Source organism: Apaloderma vittatum, unplaced genomic scaffold, assembly GCF_000703405.1.
Source record: "Apaloderma vittatum isolate BGI_N311 unplaced genomic scaffold, ASM70340v1 scaffold12918, whole genome shotgun sequence".
Taxonomy (NCBI): Eukaryota; Metazoa; Chordata; class Aves; order Trogoniformes; family Trogonidae; genus Apaloderma; species Apaloderma vittatum.
Window position 1 is genome coordinate 24,929 of NW_009732531.1, and position 15,905 is coordinate 40,833.

The following is a 15,905-nucleotide window of genomic DNA, read 5'->3' on the forward strand; positions in this document are numbered from 1 at the left end:
TTATAAAAGATATATGTGCTCACCTACAGCGAAAGGACAAGGCAAGCAGCTATTCCCCCATATAACTACTTAGTGAAGTATTAACACTCTTACACTGTGCGGCTTTTTAACGTTTAAATCTTTTGAAGTTTCTAGAGCCTGTGGGGGTGATTCAGCTCATGAAGAGGGGAGATGAGGAGTGGCCAGAGGAGCCTTGTTTTGGGAGGTACAATGGCTCATTCGTCCACTCCCACGAGTGATCTATTTAACCACTGCTCCCCAAGAGCGATGCTTTCAGAGCACCGTGACCACACGGGGAAACCCAGCTCCACACTGAGAGACCTTCCCTAGAGGAGAAATACTTGGTTCTTGAGAATGGATGTGGGTGATGGCAATCTGCACCTCACCAGAGAACAAGAGGCTTGAATCTCCCTGAAGCCCAAGGACACATTTTAGAAAGCTCGTTGCTCCTTGCAGGATGGGCCACAGGGAGCTAGAGATCAAGAGACCGAGTAATTTGGGAAAAGAAGGTTGTCACAGCCTTTGGAAACACAGTGAAGCTCTGTATAGAGACTCTGAGCTATTAATTTAAACACCTGACACAAACACAGCAGTTCTGCTGTGGATTCCCCCTTTTTCCTCTACTTTGCTCATTAATCCTGCATGACAGGTCTGGGTTCCCCCCCTTCCTTGCCGTTAACTGTATTGCTGCTGATAAGACACATATTTCACCACATGCTGCAACTCATCCATTATTTCAGGACATTGTCTCTCGATGGAGACGATCTGGGAGCACCTGACCCAGCGTTGCTCCGTAAACGTGGGACCCTCAGACGCCGGTGGGGAACTGAATAGAGAGATTTATGGGAGTCGCAGTCCCCAGCAAAGCAGCAGCCAATACAGATTATTCTTCTGCCTTTTCCTCTTGACAACTTCTGAACGTGCACAATAATACCTACTTTGCCAGCACCTGGAGAGTTTCAAAGAGGCTTCAGGAGCATAAATTCAAACCTTGGCTTTCAAAGAAAGAGATTTACAAACACTTCCCTTTCAAAAGAAAAAACAAACAAAACAAAACCCCTCAAAAAAACCAACCTGCAAAGCAGAAGAGCAATAATAAATCATTTTGTTGGGATGTCTCCAAGGACACATAGGGAAGGGAGAGCTATTTGTCACGGATACATTTGATGAAGGTCTTACACACAGGGACCAAGTGGGACTCTGGTGGTCCATGTTCCCTTCTTGGTGGGACAACACCATCTCCCCAGGTGAGCTCAGTTTCTCCTCCTGCACCCCCATCTCCTTGCTGTAAAATATGGTCCCATCGTCTTTCCCGACATAGGAAAGGACCTTGCCTATTTAGATCAGGTTTCTCCTAACTCTTCATCCCCCCTCGAGCCGGGTTCTGGGGTTTCCTCCAAGCCAAAACTCCCTGTGAGCAGCTGTTTCCCTCAGTGCTGAGAGCCCCGAGACCCCAGGGGCTGAATGCAGCTTCGGAGCTGCCGTCACCCGATCGCAGCTGGAGCCCTCCAGCTCCTTAACTCATTTCTCAGGAAAGCGTTCAGGTCCCTTACAAAGCTGCTTACCAACCCCATTAAGGACCTGGGTCAGTTTTGTCCACCTACCTGCATGTAACCCATCAGGGTGTCTGCTGAGCTCCCAACAGCAAATTTTGGGCTGCCGGCCCAAAAACAAGCCTCATGCTCCTGCCCAGGCATGTGGGTCTCACTCAGGAGCAATGTCACCTCCACAATTTCTCCCGTGTCCCCTCCCTGCCTGCTCTATCCTGGGGACGGCATCGGTGTGTATGGAGCCGAGCCAGGAGTCAGGAGATCAGAATCACCTAATTGAGCTTTATAAGTGTTTTTAAATTATTTGCATTCTTCTTTGGAAACTTTTTTTTTTATTTAATCCAGAAAACATCCACTTTTTTTAAAAAAGAGGCGCTGTGGATGATGGAATATCTGACCTTACGGTGTATTATTAATGCAGATGGTATTTCTAGAGTTATTGACTTCTGAATGGCATTTCTGTGTCTAGACACTGGTTTAATCACAGTGAAATAACACCCTGGCAAAATTCCACAATGAATCAGGCCTTTGATTAGTATTAAGGATATTAAAGGCTTTTATTAACCTTATCTTTGTGTTCTGGGGTACTCCTGCTCGCAGCTGCCAAAACACAGAATGTAGTATGTTTGCGAAAGCAACTTTTACATTTATTCATCACAAGAGGTGCGGGACAGTAGCAGTGCCAAATACACGATTTTTTTGGTTTGAGCAATCACTTTGATCTAACCAGAGCGAAGTCTCCCCTGCAAAGAAGTCATCCCACCACATCACAGGACCTTGCACAGGAAGACTGTGCTAAACCCCTGAGGTTTTACTTCACTCTTTCTCAGCTGGTCCCTGCAAATATTAACCCCTGTCTGTTAAAACTGGAGCTGCTAGAGGACACAGGTTTCTTTTACCTCTCTTTGAATTCCAGAAACACTTTTGCCAGGCTGCTTCCTCCAGACATCATAGAGACATCGATGGCTCTCAGGAAACTGAAGTGCACTTTAATTAGGTCCTAAAATGAAGAAACAATCAATACTTTAAACACATCCAAAGTGAGTGGGCAAACAGAGGCTAAAGAAATGCACGTTCACTACTTAATCAGGCAGTCATTCTCTCTTCCTTTTTTCCCCGCTTTTAGCTCTTTTTAAAATAAGTCATTCCAGTGAAGAAGTAGCCCTAAATGGCCAGGTCTGCCAGGGTGTAATTCCATCAGGAGGTTACACAGGGGAAAACAGGATTTCCATGCGTGTTGAAGTCCCTTTTGCAGGTTTGGAGGGAGTGGAGGAGATGGGCAGCTCTGACCCAGGGCCTGTGCAAGCCAGCTTAGAAATAAATTCCTTCCTCACAGCATGCCCAAACCACCTCTAAGTACAGCTGAAATGCACAGCCCCAGCCCTGGAATATCCTCTGTATAAAATTGTTTTCTTACCCAGAGTTTATATAATCCCCAACTCTAAAACTGAGCATTAAAGAATATCTCCTAAACCCATTCAAGCTCCGCAGCACATGAAGGACTGAACCTCTACAGGTGAATGCACAAACCTAGCGTGAAATCTGAGTTTTCTCTTAAGCAGGAGCTGCCATGAAAAGAAGAACGACTTAAGCCACAATGTCTATGCCGTTACCTCCAAATTGATAAAAATTGCTTCCATGTCTTGAGGAGTCAGTACCAGCCTCAGTGGGTTCATATAGTTCTGCAAGAGGTAAAGAGAAAAGGGATTGAAATACCATGAAGCAGTAAACAAGCTATTGTTCTGGGTTTTTTTGGGCAGGGGAGGTATTTCTCCCTGCTCCACTGGCTGCATTTACCCGGGCAGGGACAAGCCGGGTTTCAAAGGATTTAAGCCCTTGCACTTAAGGCAGGTGAATGGTAACAGAGTTCTCAAGGGGAGCCAAGTGGGAGCCTGGACTCCCCCTGGGTGCATCCTCCCCCTAAGCTGCCCTTGGCCCCCACGGCTCTTCCAGCGGGAAGAAGGTGCAAGACCCTCGTCCGTGGGTGGCAGAGCCCCCAGCCCTGCTGAATCCGCCAGGAGGGCGATTTCAGCACACACGGTTTCTTCACCTTGCTGCAGCTGGGAAGAGCTCAGCAACATCTTTTCAGCTCTTGTGAGTATCTCACTAGAATTCTGCCCTTGAAAAAGCGCCCATGATGGGATTACATTGGAAATGCCTTTCTGAACAAATACATATTAATAGAACGTCCCCATGACTTGTAACTACAGAAAAAACCCAACGCAGCGCACCGAAGACGGGACCATCTACCCATAACACGCCGTCAGAACCTACTAATCCTCCACAAGCCTTTTTAATGGATATCGAAGCAATAATTTAACTTTTCCTTTAGACTGAACCAGAAGGGCTGTGGCTGTTTCCAAGGAACAAGAGCTATTTACATAAAGCACATGTACATTAGGACATGGAAAAGAGGAAACGTTATCCCGTCCTGCCAGTTCCACTCGCAGCTTCCTTGAGGGATCTTTCAGCAGACAGATGCAGGCAATTGCAAAAGGACAGGAAACAAAAACGTTAGGGTGATTAGAAATGGCAGCTTGATTCTTCACTATTGTTCTTCAGTCCTGCTGCTTTCCTCCGAGCAGAAAGCATCTCCAGGCTCCAGCCATACCCAGGATTCTGCTGCCTTGCTGAGGTGTTAATTTTTATTTTTATTTAAAAGAAAGGCATGACAATAACTTATCAAAACCAATTAAAAATGCATTCCAATCCATTCCATTCCATTCCATTCCATTCCATTCCATTCCATTCCATTCCATTCTTATTCTAATTCTATTCTATTCTAAACCCCATGAATTTAAGCAGCAAAATGTTGCTTTTAATCCAATTAGTTTCAACGACAAGTCAGCACAGCTTCAGCGCTTTTGGAAAAAACATCCGGAATAAAGAAATTATTCCATAGCAATCAAAGCGATAAGATATCTGCAAACACAGCTCTTATCAGTGAGCCCGGCCTGGCTGAGCGAGGAGCGGGAGTCTCTTACCCCAGGGTAGGGGGGACACAGCAGGATGGTTTTCAGCCGAGTTCCAACATGCAGTGATCAGAAAAAATATGCTGTTTGGCTCCTACGGTAACAGACTGCACGTTTGTGCTTGTCAGTATGGGTTTTCTGGATCCTCCTTCTCTCCAATTTTACATGTGAATGCACCAATCTTGCCTCATCGCATCTGCCAGCTCTCGCAGCGAGAACTAACATGGCAAGAGCCAATACAGCGAGATTAAAGCAACATCAAGGGACGACGTGGAAGGTGATGGTATAGAAAAGACAGCTTAGTTCTTACCTTTTCTATGTCTTCAAGTGTTTTGTAGTATTTGGCCTCGGTTTCTTGGATTTCTAGCAAACAGCAATTTCTTTTATCATCTTCTGTCATGCCCATTTTCTAGAAAAAGGAAAAATAACGCATGGTCAGATACTCTTAAGAGTGGTGCAGCAACCTGCTCATGTGGAGCAGAGCTCCGGTTCCGCCTTCAGTGACAGCAAACTCGGAACAAGGACAAGTTTGGAAAGTCAGGGCTACTGGTTCATTTTAAAGGAAACTCCTTTTATCAAAAATAAATAAAATAGGGAAGAACCCTGGCTGTACCATTCAGTATGTTTTGACATGGCAAGCATCACATGTTTTGCATCTATTATAACCACATCACCAAAGACCATCAGCTAAAGAGGAATAAATAAGAGGTAAATGCCAGGTTTCCTCACTTGGGCTTGTTTTGTTGTGTTTCTTTTTTTTTCCTTGAGATGAAACACAGCAGAACCTAAGTGGGTCATAAATAATAAGAATTATACAAATCCCCTGCTAGGGTTGCCAGTTCTTATGATTTTAGGTCAGATCTGATAATACACGTTTTTCTTAAAGCCCCAACTCCTACAGTCACTTCTCGGGAGGTTGTTGGGTTGCACTTGTCAGCACAGACTCTGAACTCGGGAAGTGATTCAGTGACGGGGTGTTAATGCCCATGCACAGGAACAGACACCCCCTGTGCATCCCCTTATTGCCCACAGCTCAGACCTATCAGCTGGACAGAAAACAGTATTTTAATCAACGTGTCTTACCTGCATATATCTAATCTGAAGCGTGCAGGAACAGAAGAAATTAGCATTACACACTTGCTATTGCAACAAATCTTAAAAAAAAAAATAAATTATCCAGTATCTATATAGATATTTAGTATATAGGTATCCAGTATTTATATAGATGTGTGGGTGCTTACATTAAAAACAGACTCTTTTCCTCAGGGAAGGGCAGGAAAGAGAGTCCATGGACTCCATCACCGCTCAGCAGTGTTCAAGTGAACATAAAACTTTGTGGAGGGGACAGTGAAAAATTGCCAATTTCACTCATCCTAATCCTGCACCACCCACTACACAGTGGCAACTTTCTCTCATTTTTGCCATTTATTCAAGAAATTCCTAGCGAAACTTTCCCAAGAGGCAATTCTTGGGCCAAATGGCTTCTGCAAATGATGGCACAGCACGGTAAAACCACTGGTGGCCAACGAGCTGCCCTGACTCGAGCATTGTCGCTGTAAACAGCAATAAGTGCTTTGGCAGGAGCAGTGGGAACGTTTTGTGCCCGACTCCTTGATCCAGGCATTTCTCTCGGCTCCTCGGGCTGCAGACAAGGCGTGAAGTGACAAAATGCCTCAACCACCATCGTCGTGGTCTTGGTACCACTTGCAGCCAGGCTCAGGACGGGTGAGAAACCACCATGTGGGCACGGGCTCAGGTGCTGGGCTCCGTGGGGGGCAGCCCTGCCTTCCCAAGCTCCCAGCACAGCCCCACACCCCGCTCCGGGGACTTTATTGATCAGTGATCTTGTCCATTGACCGTGCTTTGTAACGGGGAGGTACACACCATCATCAGCACCGATTGCAGCCAGAAGACTGTAATTAGAGTCTACACAAAGCCTGGGAGTGGCAAATAGCAGAGGGTGGGAGAAAATTTGGAAGGTCACGCTGTGGGGGAAAGGTCCCTTCCAGCTCTGCATCAGCAGAAGGCAGGGCAGCCCATCGCCTCCGTGCTGGGGACGCAGGCAGTGAGGGTGAGCACATTGAGGGGAGTTCAGGGACCACCAGCACCTTCCTGGCTCATCCATGGAGCATGATATTTGCACCAGAGCCCTTTTAGTTTATGCAAGCCCCTCTGTGTGGCCGTGCACGCTGCACACCCGGACTTCCCCATCATCGAAAAGCTTTTAGAGATAATGATTGGGGTCAGCTGCTTGTCCCGAAAACCACACGGGTCCAGAAAGCTCTGCTGTAAACATCTACCTGCTCCGAGACACCCAGGCAGGAGCAGTGACAGGCACAAACAAGCGCTGGATCCTCCACGCACAGATGATAGAATGGCCTAGGCTGGAAGGGACCTTAGAGATCCAACCTCCCTGTCATGGACAGGGATAGATCTGTCAGCGCTCGCCCCAACCTAAAAATCCCCGACACAGCACATCTGGCTGATGGAGAAGGCAGAGCTGCTGCACTCCCCTCTCCCAGAAAGGGTTGAAGCGACACACGCCGCCTTGGCTCAGCAGCAAATTGCTATTTTTAGCTTATCTTTTAAGTCTTATTAGCTCTCCCTTTTCCTTCCTCTTCCCCAAACTCCATCAGACAACACGATGGGAAACTCCTTGGAGAAACCCCTCCAGGCCAGCACCATCCCAGCTTGGCTCATTTTTACCTCTCACCAGGCAGCTCAGTTTCAAGGAGCAACACAAAGCAATTCCCTTCCCCACAACATCACCTGTCGCTGGCAGACATTTATTTAACTGAATCCTCTCCATTCTCCTCCCATCAAGGTATAGCTTTAAAAATGCAAATAAATTATTACCATGGGCTGCTGAACTTCCACTCTGATGATATCTTCATAGATATCATCGCCTTCATCTTCACAGGGGACGCAGTCATAAATATCCTCCCCCAGATCATGTTCACTGGAACGAGAAGGAAAGTGATTTTGAGTGATAATGAACAGGGTACGTTTGCTGCCGCTCGATCAGACAACCCAGCAACTGCTCTGGCACCACGGAGGGAGGATAACTGCAAAAATAAGAAAATTCTCCCACAGCGTTGACACATCCTGACCATGTCACAAGTCTCGTTTTTCCCAGATCGGTTGGTGCCTGCTCACCAGAGGCTGGAAAAGGCAAAAAGGCTGCTCAACATGAGCGGGGCTTGTGGCCAAGGAGCCGCTCCGAGCCCCGTGCCAGGCAATGCCCGGCACGTCGAGGTCTGCCAGCTCTGTCCCCGCAGAGCGTCTGCTCAGCCATGATCAACCCGGAGACAGACCTGCCAGCCAAGGAGCTCATCTGGGCCACCAGACGGCTCCACCTGCCTCTGAGGAGCATCTCCTGCCTCTCCTCTTTAGGACAAGGAGCAGCCACGGGCACCAGGTCCAGGTTTAAACGTTCTGGATCCAGTTTCTCTGGATGATGCACCCACTCTCATAAAGCACATTTGCAAGCGGGTGATTTCTGATCTAACGGTTCCTGGAGGAGGGGGAGATTCTCCTGACCCCTGCAAGGCAACCTCGCCAGACACTCAGCTTGGTGTTGCTCAGCTCCCACCTTGAGCAGAGCCCAATAATAATAATTATATCATAGGGAAATTAAGCAGCAAAAAACTCTCATTTTCAGAAGCAGTCACATCACTTAGGAGATGTCCCTGTAAACCCAGGCTTTAAAGGCGTCACCAAGACATAGTGCCCAATTCATATCTAAAGGTGACGGTGTTAGGTACTTAATTGTCATCTGAGCCATTACAAACCCCTCCAGGGGCTCCTAAGCCTTAGAACACTTTTGAAAATTCAACCCGTAATAAACACCAATTAACAATAACAATTTCAGCGCTTAGATCTACAGGTGCTGATTGCTAACGGCTCCCACTGAAGTCAACCCCACGGGATCAAGACAGTGTGAAACGCTGGAATATCAAATAATGTTTGCATATCTTCCGAGCTCTCTTTCAACATGGGCATTAATTACATACCAATACATTTAGGTGTAAAACTGTGCTCAAACTGTAACGCTTGACATCTCTATATTATACAGTATGGAGCACCAGAGCACATCTGTTTGCAAAACTGGGCTTTATTTCTTTTCTAAACACAGTTCTTTCTATTTTTAAACCCAGATTTATGTAATAAAAGTTTGGGGATTTTAAATAAATATGCTGGCACGATGTATCCGTCCCATTCTTCCAGAGTGATGCATTACAGTTGCTGTAATAATGCCCACTAATAGCTGGTGATCCATCTTCCCCTTCCCAAGTGTCGCCATCGCCGTTATTATCTGTACCAATATTTATATTCTCAGCTTCGCTCCGTATCCAGCGCAAGTAACTCCTGGTTCCTGATTAATCTCCCCTTCCTGCTCACACCTCTTGGATTGCTGGCTGTCTCTCCATACATCGCTTCCCTGGCTCGAGGGTTGTTAGGGAATGTTTGGTTGGGTCCACTTCAAGAGCAAGTACCAGATGGGTACGGCGCGGCCACGGCGAGCGCTGCGGTGATGCTGCTGCCAGAGCTGAGCCTGCTTTGGGTGATAGGTGCTCGTCACCAGCAACGGGAGCTCTCAGCAATAGCTTTGGGCTACGTGCAGAAGAAGACAGCATATTGAGGTCTCTGGAAAGTTCCGTATCCCGAGCGTCAGCTGGTCCTTCTCTCCTGCACAGAGGCACAACCAGGCACCGTGTCCAAGCCTCAGAGCCCAGCACCACCTGTCCCCAGGCTGCTGCTGCCCTAGCCTGGACAAGTCCACCTTTTCTCACCCACCAAGAAGCCACAAGCTCTGGACCGTGGTCAGGCACACACTGTGAAAAACCCAGGCGGCAGCATGGGATGGTTGAACGGGCTTTGCTAAATCACGGGCTGCCTGGATCAAGCCTGGAGTAAGGCAGCTGTCCCACGGACCTGGGCCAGCCTGGCCCTACCCAGAGCTTCTCTGGGCCACCGGGAAAGGGACAGAAACACCTGCTGAGGGACACCACAGCAAATTCGTCCATAGAGTTGCCAAGACAGTTGACACGAACACTGTACCCATCGCATCCTGACAGCACCTCGATGCTCTCATTGCTCTAACCCAGGGACCAAGCCTTTGCTGCTCCGCTCGTTCCTGCTCATCAACACAAGGGCAAGCCCTTCCCATCTCCAGTTTCTGACCTCAGGCAAAAACCAGGAGAACTCCGTTGTCCTGGGGCCATCCAGAAAGACATCTCCATATCAGAGCTTAAGGGAGAGGCACTAGAGATGCTCAAGCCCGACAGCTGTAGTGTATTAAAACAACATCACCTTTGTCCAACGGACCCTTATTTATTAAGACACATTCCTAGTACATCTCTGAGAAACACCAGAAGCTGCCAGTTTTATGGAGAGCAGTAAAACCTGCAGATTAGCCTCTCCTGGAGCAGCCGAGCTTTACCGGTGTGCACACGGCTGTTGACGCCGCACGTATTGATTATCATCGATCTCCACAATTGTCTGTCAGAGTTGAAAATATGCATCCTCTTCATCATTAAAAAAAGGGAGCAGGCATTGGCATGATTTTAGCCAGTGGCAGCCTAAGAACACACTAAATTTTAAATGCTGTAAGGGGAGGGGAAATGAGGCAGGTATTTTTTGTGTTTAGCACACCCCTGCTGCGGGAGGCAATAAATTCAGCATCCCAAGCATGTCACGCGTAGACTGAACAACTTGAGGAGGGAAAGCCAGACCCTCACCTCGTTCTCCACAAAGAAAAGCAATTTATTCCTTCAATAAAAGCATCAGAGTCTGCAAGTTACCCGTGGGTATCAGAGCCTACGATCTACAGCCTGGATTAGGAGATTCATTGACAGCTCTGGACTTAGGAATGGGATTTTATCCACCCTCCAGAGTTAACGCCAGCATTAGCAATTACTGTTATTAGGAGGGATGCAACCAGCTCTGGGCTGGCAGAATCTTGCCTAGCCAGGAAAGCTCATTCAAAGCAAAAAAGAATAAAGCTTTTCACATCTTAAGGCAACTTCAGGCAAAACCTGCCCAAATCACGTCGCTGCTTTCCCTCCGCTGATGAAAGAGCCAGAACCACTGGGAAGAGCGAAAGAAAGAAGAGGAGGAGCTAAAAATAAGACAACCAAAAGACAAACCTAAATCTCCAGCCCTGCAGCCAAGGTTAAGTGCCAGAAGATCTCAGAGCCACCACAGGGTCCAGGCTGGAAGTGCACTTGCAGGGGCCCCGAGACAGCTGCCCAGCAGCTGTGAGGGTCCAGTTTGCCCCAGTAATCCTCCACTTTCTCATTCTTACTCTGCACTTACAGATATAAATAGATGGTTCATCCGACCAACCCCCTCATTCAGGGTCTCCATCAGACGAGGACAAGCAGAGCCCTATATTTGTAGCACATCTGGCAGGCTTGGGTTTCAGGGTGAAGAAGTGCAAGATGTGCAGTTGTTGGACTTGAGACCTCGCAGGGTTTTAATTAGCCAGATTGTGCTTGGACAGAGACATGTGTCTGGGAATAGCAAGAGAAGCCTTTTGCCATCTCTTCCACTCAGGTCTTACATTCCGCATTCAAAGCGGAACATTATAATCCCAAGAATGAGCCTCACAGCAACCAACATGATCCTAGAAACGGCAAAAGCAGGATGTATAAAAATCTCTACTGGTGACAAAGAAGAAAAGATGCATTTACAAGGACTATGGCTTGAGTGCCTTGTACCATGGAGCCATTTATTTAACTGGCTGGCATGCGTGGTTTTCCCAACACAGGAAAAATAATGAGAAAAGTGGCAGCTAACTTATCATCTCACCTTGGCTCCTCTATTCATTACTTTTTTTAATGCACTTGAGAAGTTCTGCTGATCACATCACTACTTTCGAAGGTACAAGGATGCAATGCTAGGGAACAGCAGTGAAAGGAGCAGGAGAAACTTCAACAAGAACTTCTTGGCAGGAGACAGGTCGTTTGCAGAGTCTGGGCCCAAACGAGTTGCATCGCTTGAGAAATTTAGCACAGGCAGGAGATCTCCTGCAACATCCCCTCTCTACAACAAAAAGTTTAGGAACACGTCACTATTTCCAATACTTTTTTGGGGGATAAATCCCCAGCGAGCTGCTGCTTGAAACAAGACCAGGGGACACGGACTTGCAGGACAATTAAAATTAAGGAGATGAACTGGAGAGAGCTGAAGTGGCAGCAGAGAAAATTTAGATTAAACGTTAAATATAACTTCTGAAATACCAGAATGGTTTGAGGCAGCTGAAATAACCAGCAAGAGAGATGGAAAAGCAGTCTGTGGGGAGGATGCTCAGCAGTAAGGCGGGTGGCTGTCAGTGCCCAGCAGCTGTAGCCGTGCAGGAGGCATCAGCTCACATCCCTGCAGACCTGCAGGAGCATCCTCAGGACAAGGATCGCTTTGATTTCACAGAGCAGGCTCCAGCAAACGTGGCGGCAAAGCTCTGCTCCTTTCCTGGGCAAACTCCCCTCCGAAACCAGCTGTGGTTCTGGGGTCTGGCACTAGGGCACGCAGAAATAAATCAGGCAGCAGAGGACATATGTCCCTTTACTACTCCTCCCAGTATCGATCAGGCACCATTTGCAAACTGGCCAGCCCTCACCATCTGCCCGGGCTCTCCCAGGCTGTCATCTGGCTGATGGCAAAGCAAACCGAGGGGCCAGCAGGCCAAGAACAGGGAATCTGAGAACTTTCTGGCTCCCCTGATACCCTTGTAGTTTCCCCTCCCCTTTCAATCATCAATTGTTCTTTGGGGTTTTGAGGTTTTGTGCCTTTTTTCTTTTTTTTTCTTTCTTAAATAAATAGCTGTTTCCAGGCAATTATCTGCTTTGATCCGCCAGGCGGCTGACCCGGTGCTGGGGAGCTGCGTGCAGCCCGGCGTAACCTCTGTGATACCCCAAAGGAGAAAGCACAATGGGTTCATCAAGGCATGAACATCCTTTATAACCTCGAGCACCCCACAGCCGCCCTCGCGCTTGCACACAGACAGCTTGTTTCTGCAACGTGCATAAACGGCCCTCATGGCACCGCTACCGATCCGGCTTTTGTCCCCAGCTCCTCCGCTCCTCTAGAGCATCACAGGGACAAAGCCTGATCCCTTCTGCTTCCCGTATCTGCACCTCCGTCAGATATGGTTATATTTTGAACCCAAAATCACATATTTGGGGACAGCAAACCACTCTGTTTAAGTACTTAAGGTTCAAACAAAGCATTTTGGCATTCTAAAGGAGTATTTTGAACCCCAAATCTCATATTCAGGGACAGCAAACCACTCTGTTTAAGTACTTAAGGTTGAAAAAAAGCATTTTGGCATTCTAAAAAAAAAAAACGAAAACCAAAACCCCCACACTTTTACCAGCCCCGAAAACGTCTAGGGTTGTGTCCCTGCACCCCAGTGACAGTATGTCACAGTTTTAGGGACAGGACTGTGCGCCCCTCCAAAATGATCCAAAGGGCAAAAAAATAATCACTCGGCTGCAGAGGTGTAGCAAGTTAATGTGGAAAAACCAGCCAGAGACGGAGAGGTGTCCGCTGCGAAAGGAAGGAGTGTTCCTGCGCCTGGTTGTGCTCTTCAGGAGCAGTTCCTTCCCCGCGCTGGGTCACTTCAGTGCTTGCTGCAAAAACCATTTCCTCGCCTCCAGGAAAGCACTTCGGGTGCGCTCGGATCTTCCCGGGGCTGCTGGACCATCAGCAAATATGAAATGCAAAGATGCTGGATGGACTGAATCATTCCCAGCTCATGAAAGATGCCCTTGTTCAGCTGCTCGGAGATCGGCAGCAGCTAAGAAAGAGCTTTCTCATGTGGCCCCGTGGTTTGCCAGCGACCAGCATCGCTGCCCAGTACGCACCATTGTGACCGGCAAATTCCCAGTCAAAGTTTCCTTGTCAAGCACGGAGAGTCACTCCTTGTCCAAGGGAGAAAGGGGGCTATTGCCGGGCAGTGAGAGCAGCAACACTCGTGCTACGGGGCTCTCCGGGGCATTTCAGGGTTTTTTTACAGTTGATGAGTGAATTATGGCTCCGTTCCACAGGTTGTCTTTCCGTGCACAACCTGGCTGCACCGGGAGCACAGATCTTGACAAAGGAATTTGTGTAACATCCCCAACGCCGATTTACACACACTTCTCTCCAGCGGTCCTGACTAAAGATGTAAAGAGGAGGATTTTGCAAAGAATGGGGAATAAAGTGAAAGCTAAAAAGTTGGAGACCATCTAGGGCAGAACGGAGTGATCAGTAAGAAATAAACCTCTAAGTCATCCGAGCATGGGACTTGGGCATTTAAGTCCCTCTCATAGAAGGACCGACTCGCAGTCGTGAGCAAAGGAACGGTTTGGGAAGCTTCCACCTGGACAGGGCACAGGAGCTGCACTGCCAGCTGCAGAGCATGTGAAGGTGGGAGCTCATCCCTGGCACTGAACAACGCGCTCTGAGCCCCGAGAGCATCACACTGAGACCCCGATTTCTAGGAGAGGGCTGACATCTGACATCCCCACCGGTGCTCGTGGGCGAGTTGACACACCAACCTTCCTCCAATTAAATTCACGTCTGTGTGTGAGAATCAGGAATTTTAAACCCCAGTATTAAAGGGATTTTGAGAACTTTAGGAGTGGGGGGGAGAGGGAAAATGTTCTTCTTGAAAGGATCCCTTTATACGTTAAAATTTTATTAAACTGGAGCTGCTGGGAGCAAACCACGAGCAGGGGATTCCAGGGTACTCTGTTCCCTCGGCTAGTAATTTATGATTAACTTTTGTAATAACTTCAGCCATAAGGAACTCATTGGATTAAGGAGCCTTATTATTTATGTTGTGGAACAATAATATTTAACTGCATAAAGCCACATATCCACCCATACAGACTTTCCCTCCATATGAAACAGACTGCACTTCATAACTAAAACCTCAGCCGACGGGAACGCTGCCATCGAATTCCGATAGCGCCCGCGTTTCACCCCATACATTGCAGTTCAAGGTTGCTTTTAAAAGCTTGTTATATCATCACCAGGGGCAGCAAAACGCAGCTGCCAGAGACCCAGATAAACACAGCAACCCCAGCAGCATCACCCTGCACACCTCCACAGGAGCAGCAGGATGGGTCCCCTGCGAAGGACTGCTCTGGGTCCAAAAATCACTCACGAGGGTCACAGACCCATGTGCCAGCACCCACAAAGCCACAAAACCAACACAGGGGTGTGTGGGTCCAGTGTTGAGCTAGCAATGGGTATCCCAGTCCCAGGCAGAGGGGCTCTCTGGGCGCTTGGCCCCCCCTTGCCACCCTCTCATCTCTCTTAAGCTCAACCTGATAACAACTGACGTCTCTCAGGGCTCTATGTGGGAAAAGATGGACTATTGTAAGAGCACAAAAATCCCCTGGCAAGGTGATCAAAGCAGCCAGCCTGGCTCTCAGAGCCCTGCTGTCAAATTTTATCTGACTTCGCTAAAACAACGTTGCAAGTTTTCCCTGTTTGTGTCCCCTCCCCATGAGAAGGCAAGGCCACTTACTCCGCCAGCTCCTCCAAGCTCCGATACACATCGTCATCATTGTCCGTGGTCTCCTCCGACGGGAAGGGCCTGGGGAAGGAGAGGAATGACAGCATTAGTGGTGTCTCACCCCTCACAGCAGCCCCAGCTGAACTCAGCCCAGCCCGGAGCATCCCGTCGAGCAGAGGGTGTTTCCGAACGAGACAGTCATTGCAAATAAGTTTCTTCCCTATTGAGGCATCAGCTCCCAGGAGGACATTGTCTCCGCTACTTCCCGCAGGCAGCACTGGCACAACAGGACAAGAAACCAGGTGGTGGGGCTGGTTTCACTGCAGGGCACCCTCTGAGCACCGAAGTGAGGAGCTGCATCATCTAACAGCATCTCAGAGACCCTGTGCAGGAGCCATCGCTTCCCGCTGCGCTGGTGCTTGCACAAACAAATCTAATTCAAGTCTGGTCTTGGTCTTACTGAGACAGAGAAACACCCTCTCCTTTCCCCGTGATGGAGCCTTTCTACCTGTGAGCTCCTGCCCTGCTGGAGCAGGTGGGGCACACCGGCACCTCACACCGCTGCAAGCAGCTGATTCCACCTTATGAACCCCGGGCTTCCCTCATCTCAACTTCATGCTAGCTGAAAAAAGTTAAAACCCCGGGGATGAGGGAAAGGGCACCAAAAGGGCAAAAGGAAGGAGGGGAGAAAGCAGATTAAAAGAGAAAGGGAGGGAGTGGGGGGAAAATACAAGAATTCCTTGGCTCATTCCAAAGTAATAACCAAATAACGTATGAAGGAGATGAAAAATACTGCTTTAATTAAACCCAACATGTTGTTGCTGGCGCGGGGCCACGGTGGGCTGTGGCTCTGCTGGGGCTGGATGCACCTCGTGA

At 48.3% G+C, this 15,905-nt stretch overlaps 1 protein-coding gene across 1 annotated transcript in view; it reads right to left on the reverse strand.

Moving 5' to 3' along the window:
- VAV2 (vav 2 guanine nucleotide exchange factor) overlaps positions 1-15,905 on the reverse strand; it is a gene marked incomplete at its 5' end in the record, with an annotated part of 97,605 nt that overhangs the window by 17,356 nt on the left and 64,344 nt on the right. Inside the window, 5 exons of the mRNA XM_009875565.1 lie at positions 2,450-2,550; positions 3,164-3,232; positions 4,833-4,931; positions 7,379-7,481; positions 15,042-15,110. Of these exons, the coding sequence (XP_009873867.1) occupies positions 2,450-2,550; positions 3,164-3,232; positions 4,833-4,931; positions 7,379-7,481; positions 15,042-15,110 (441 nt within the window). The remainder of the gene's footprint in view (positions 1-2,449; positions 2,551-3,163; positions 3,233-4,832; positions 4,932-7,378; positions 7,482-15,041; positions 15,111-15,905) is intronic.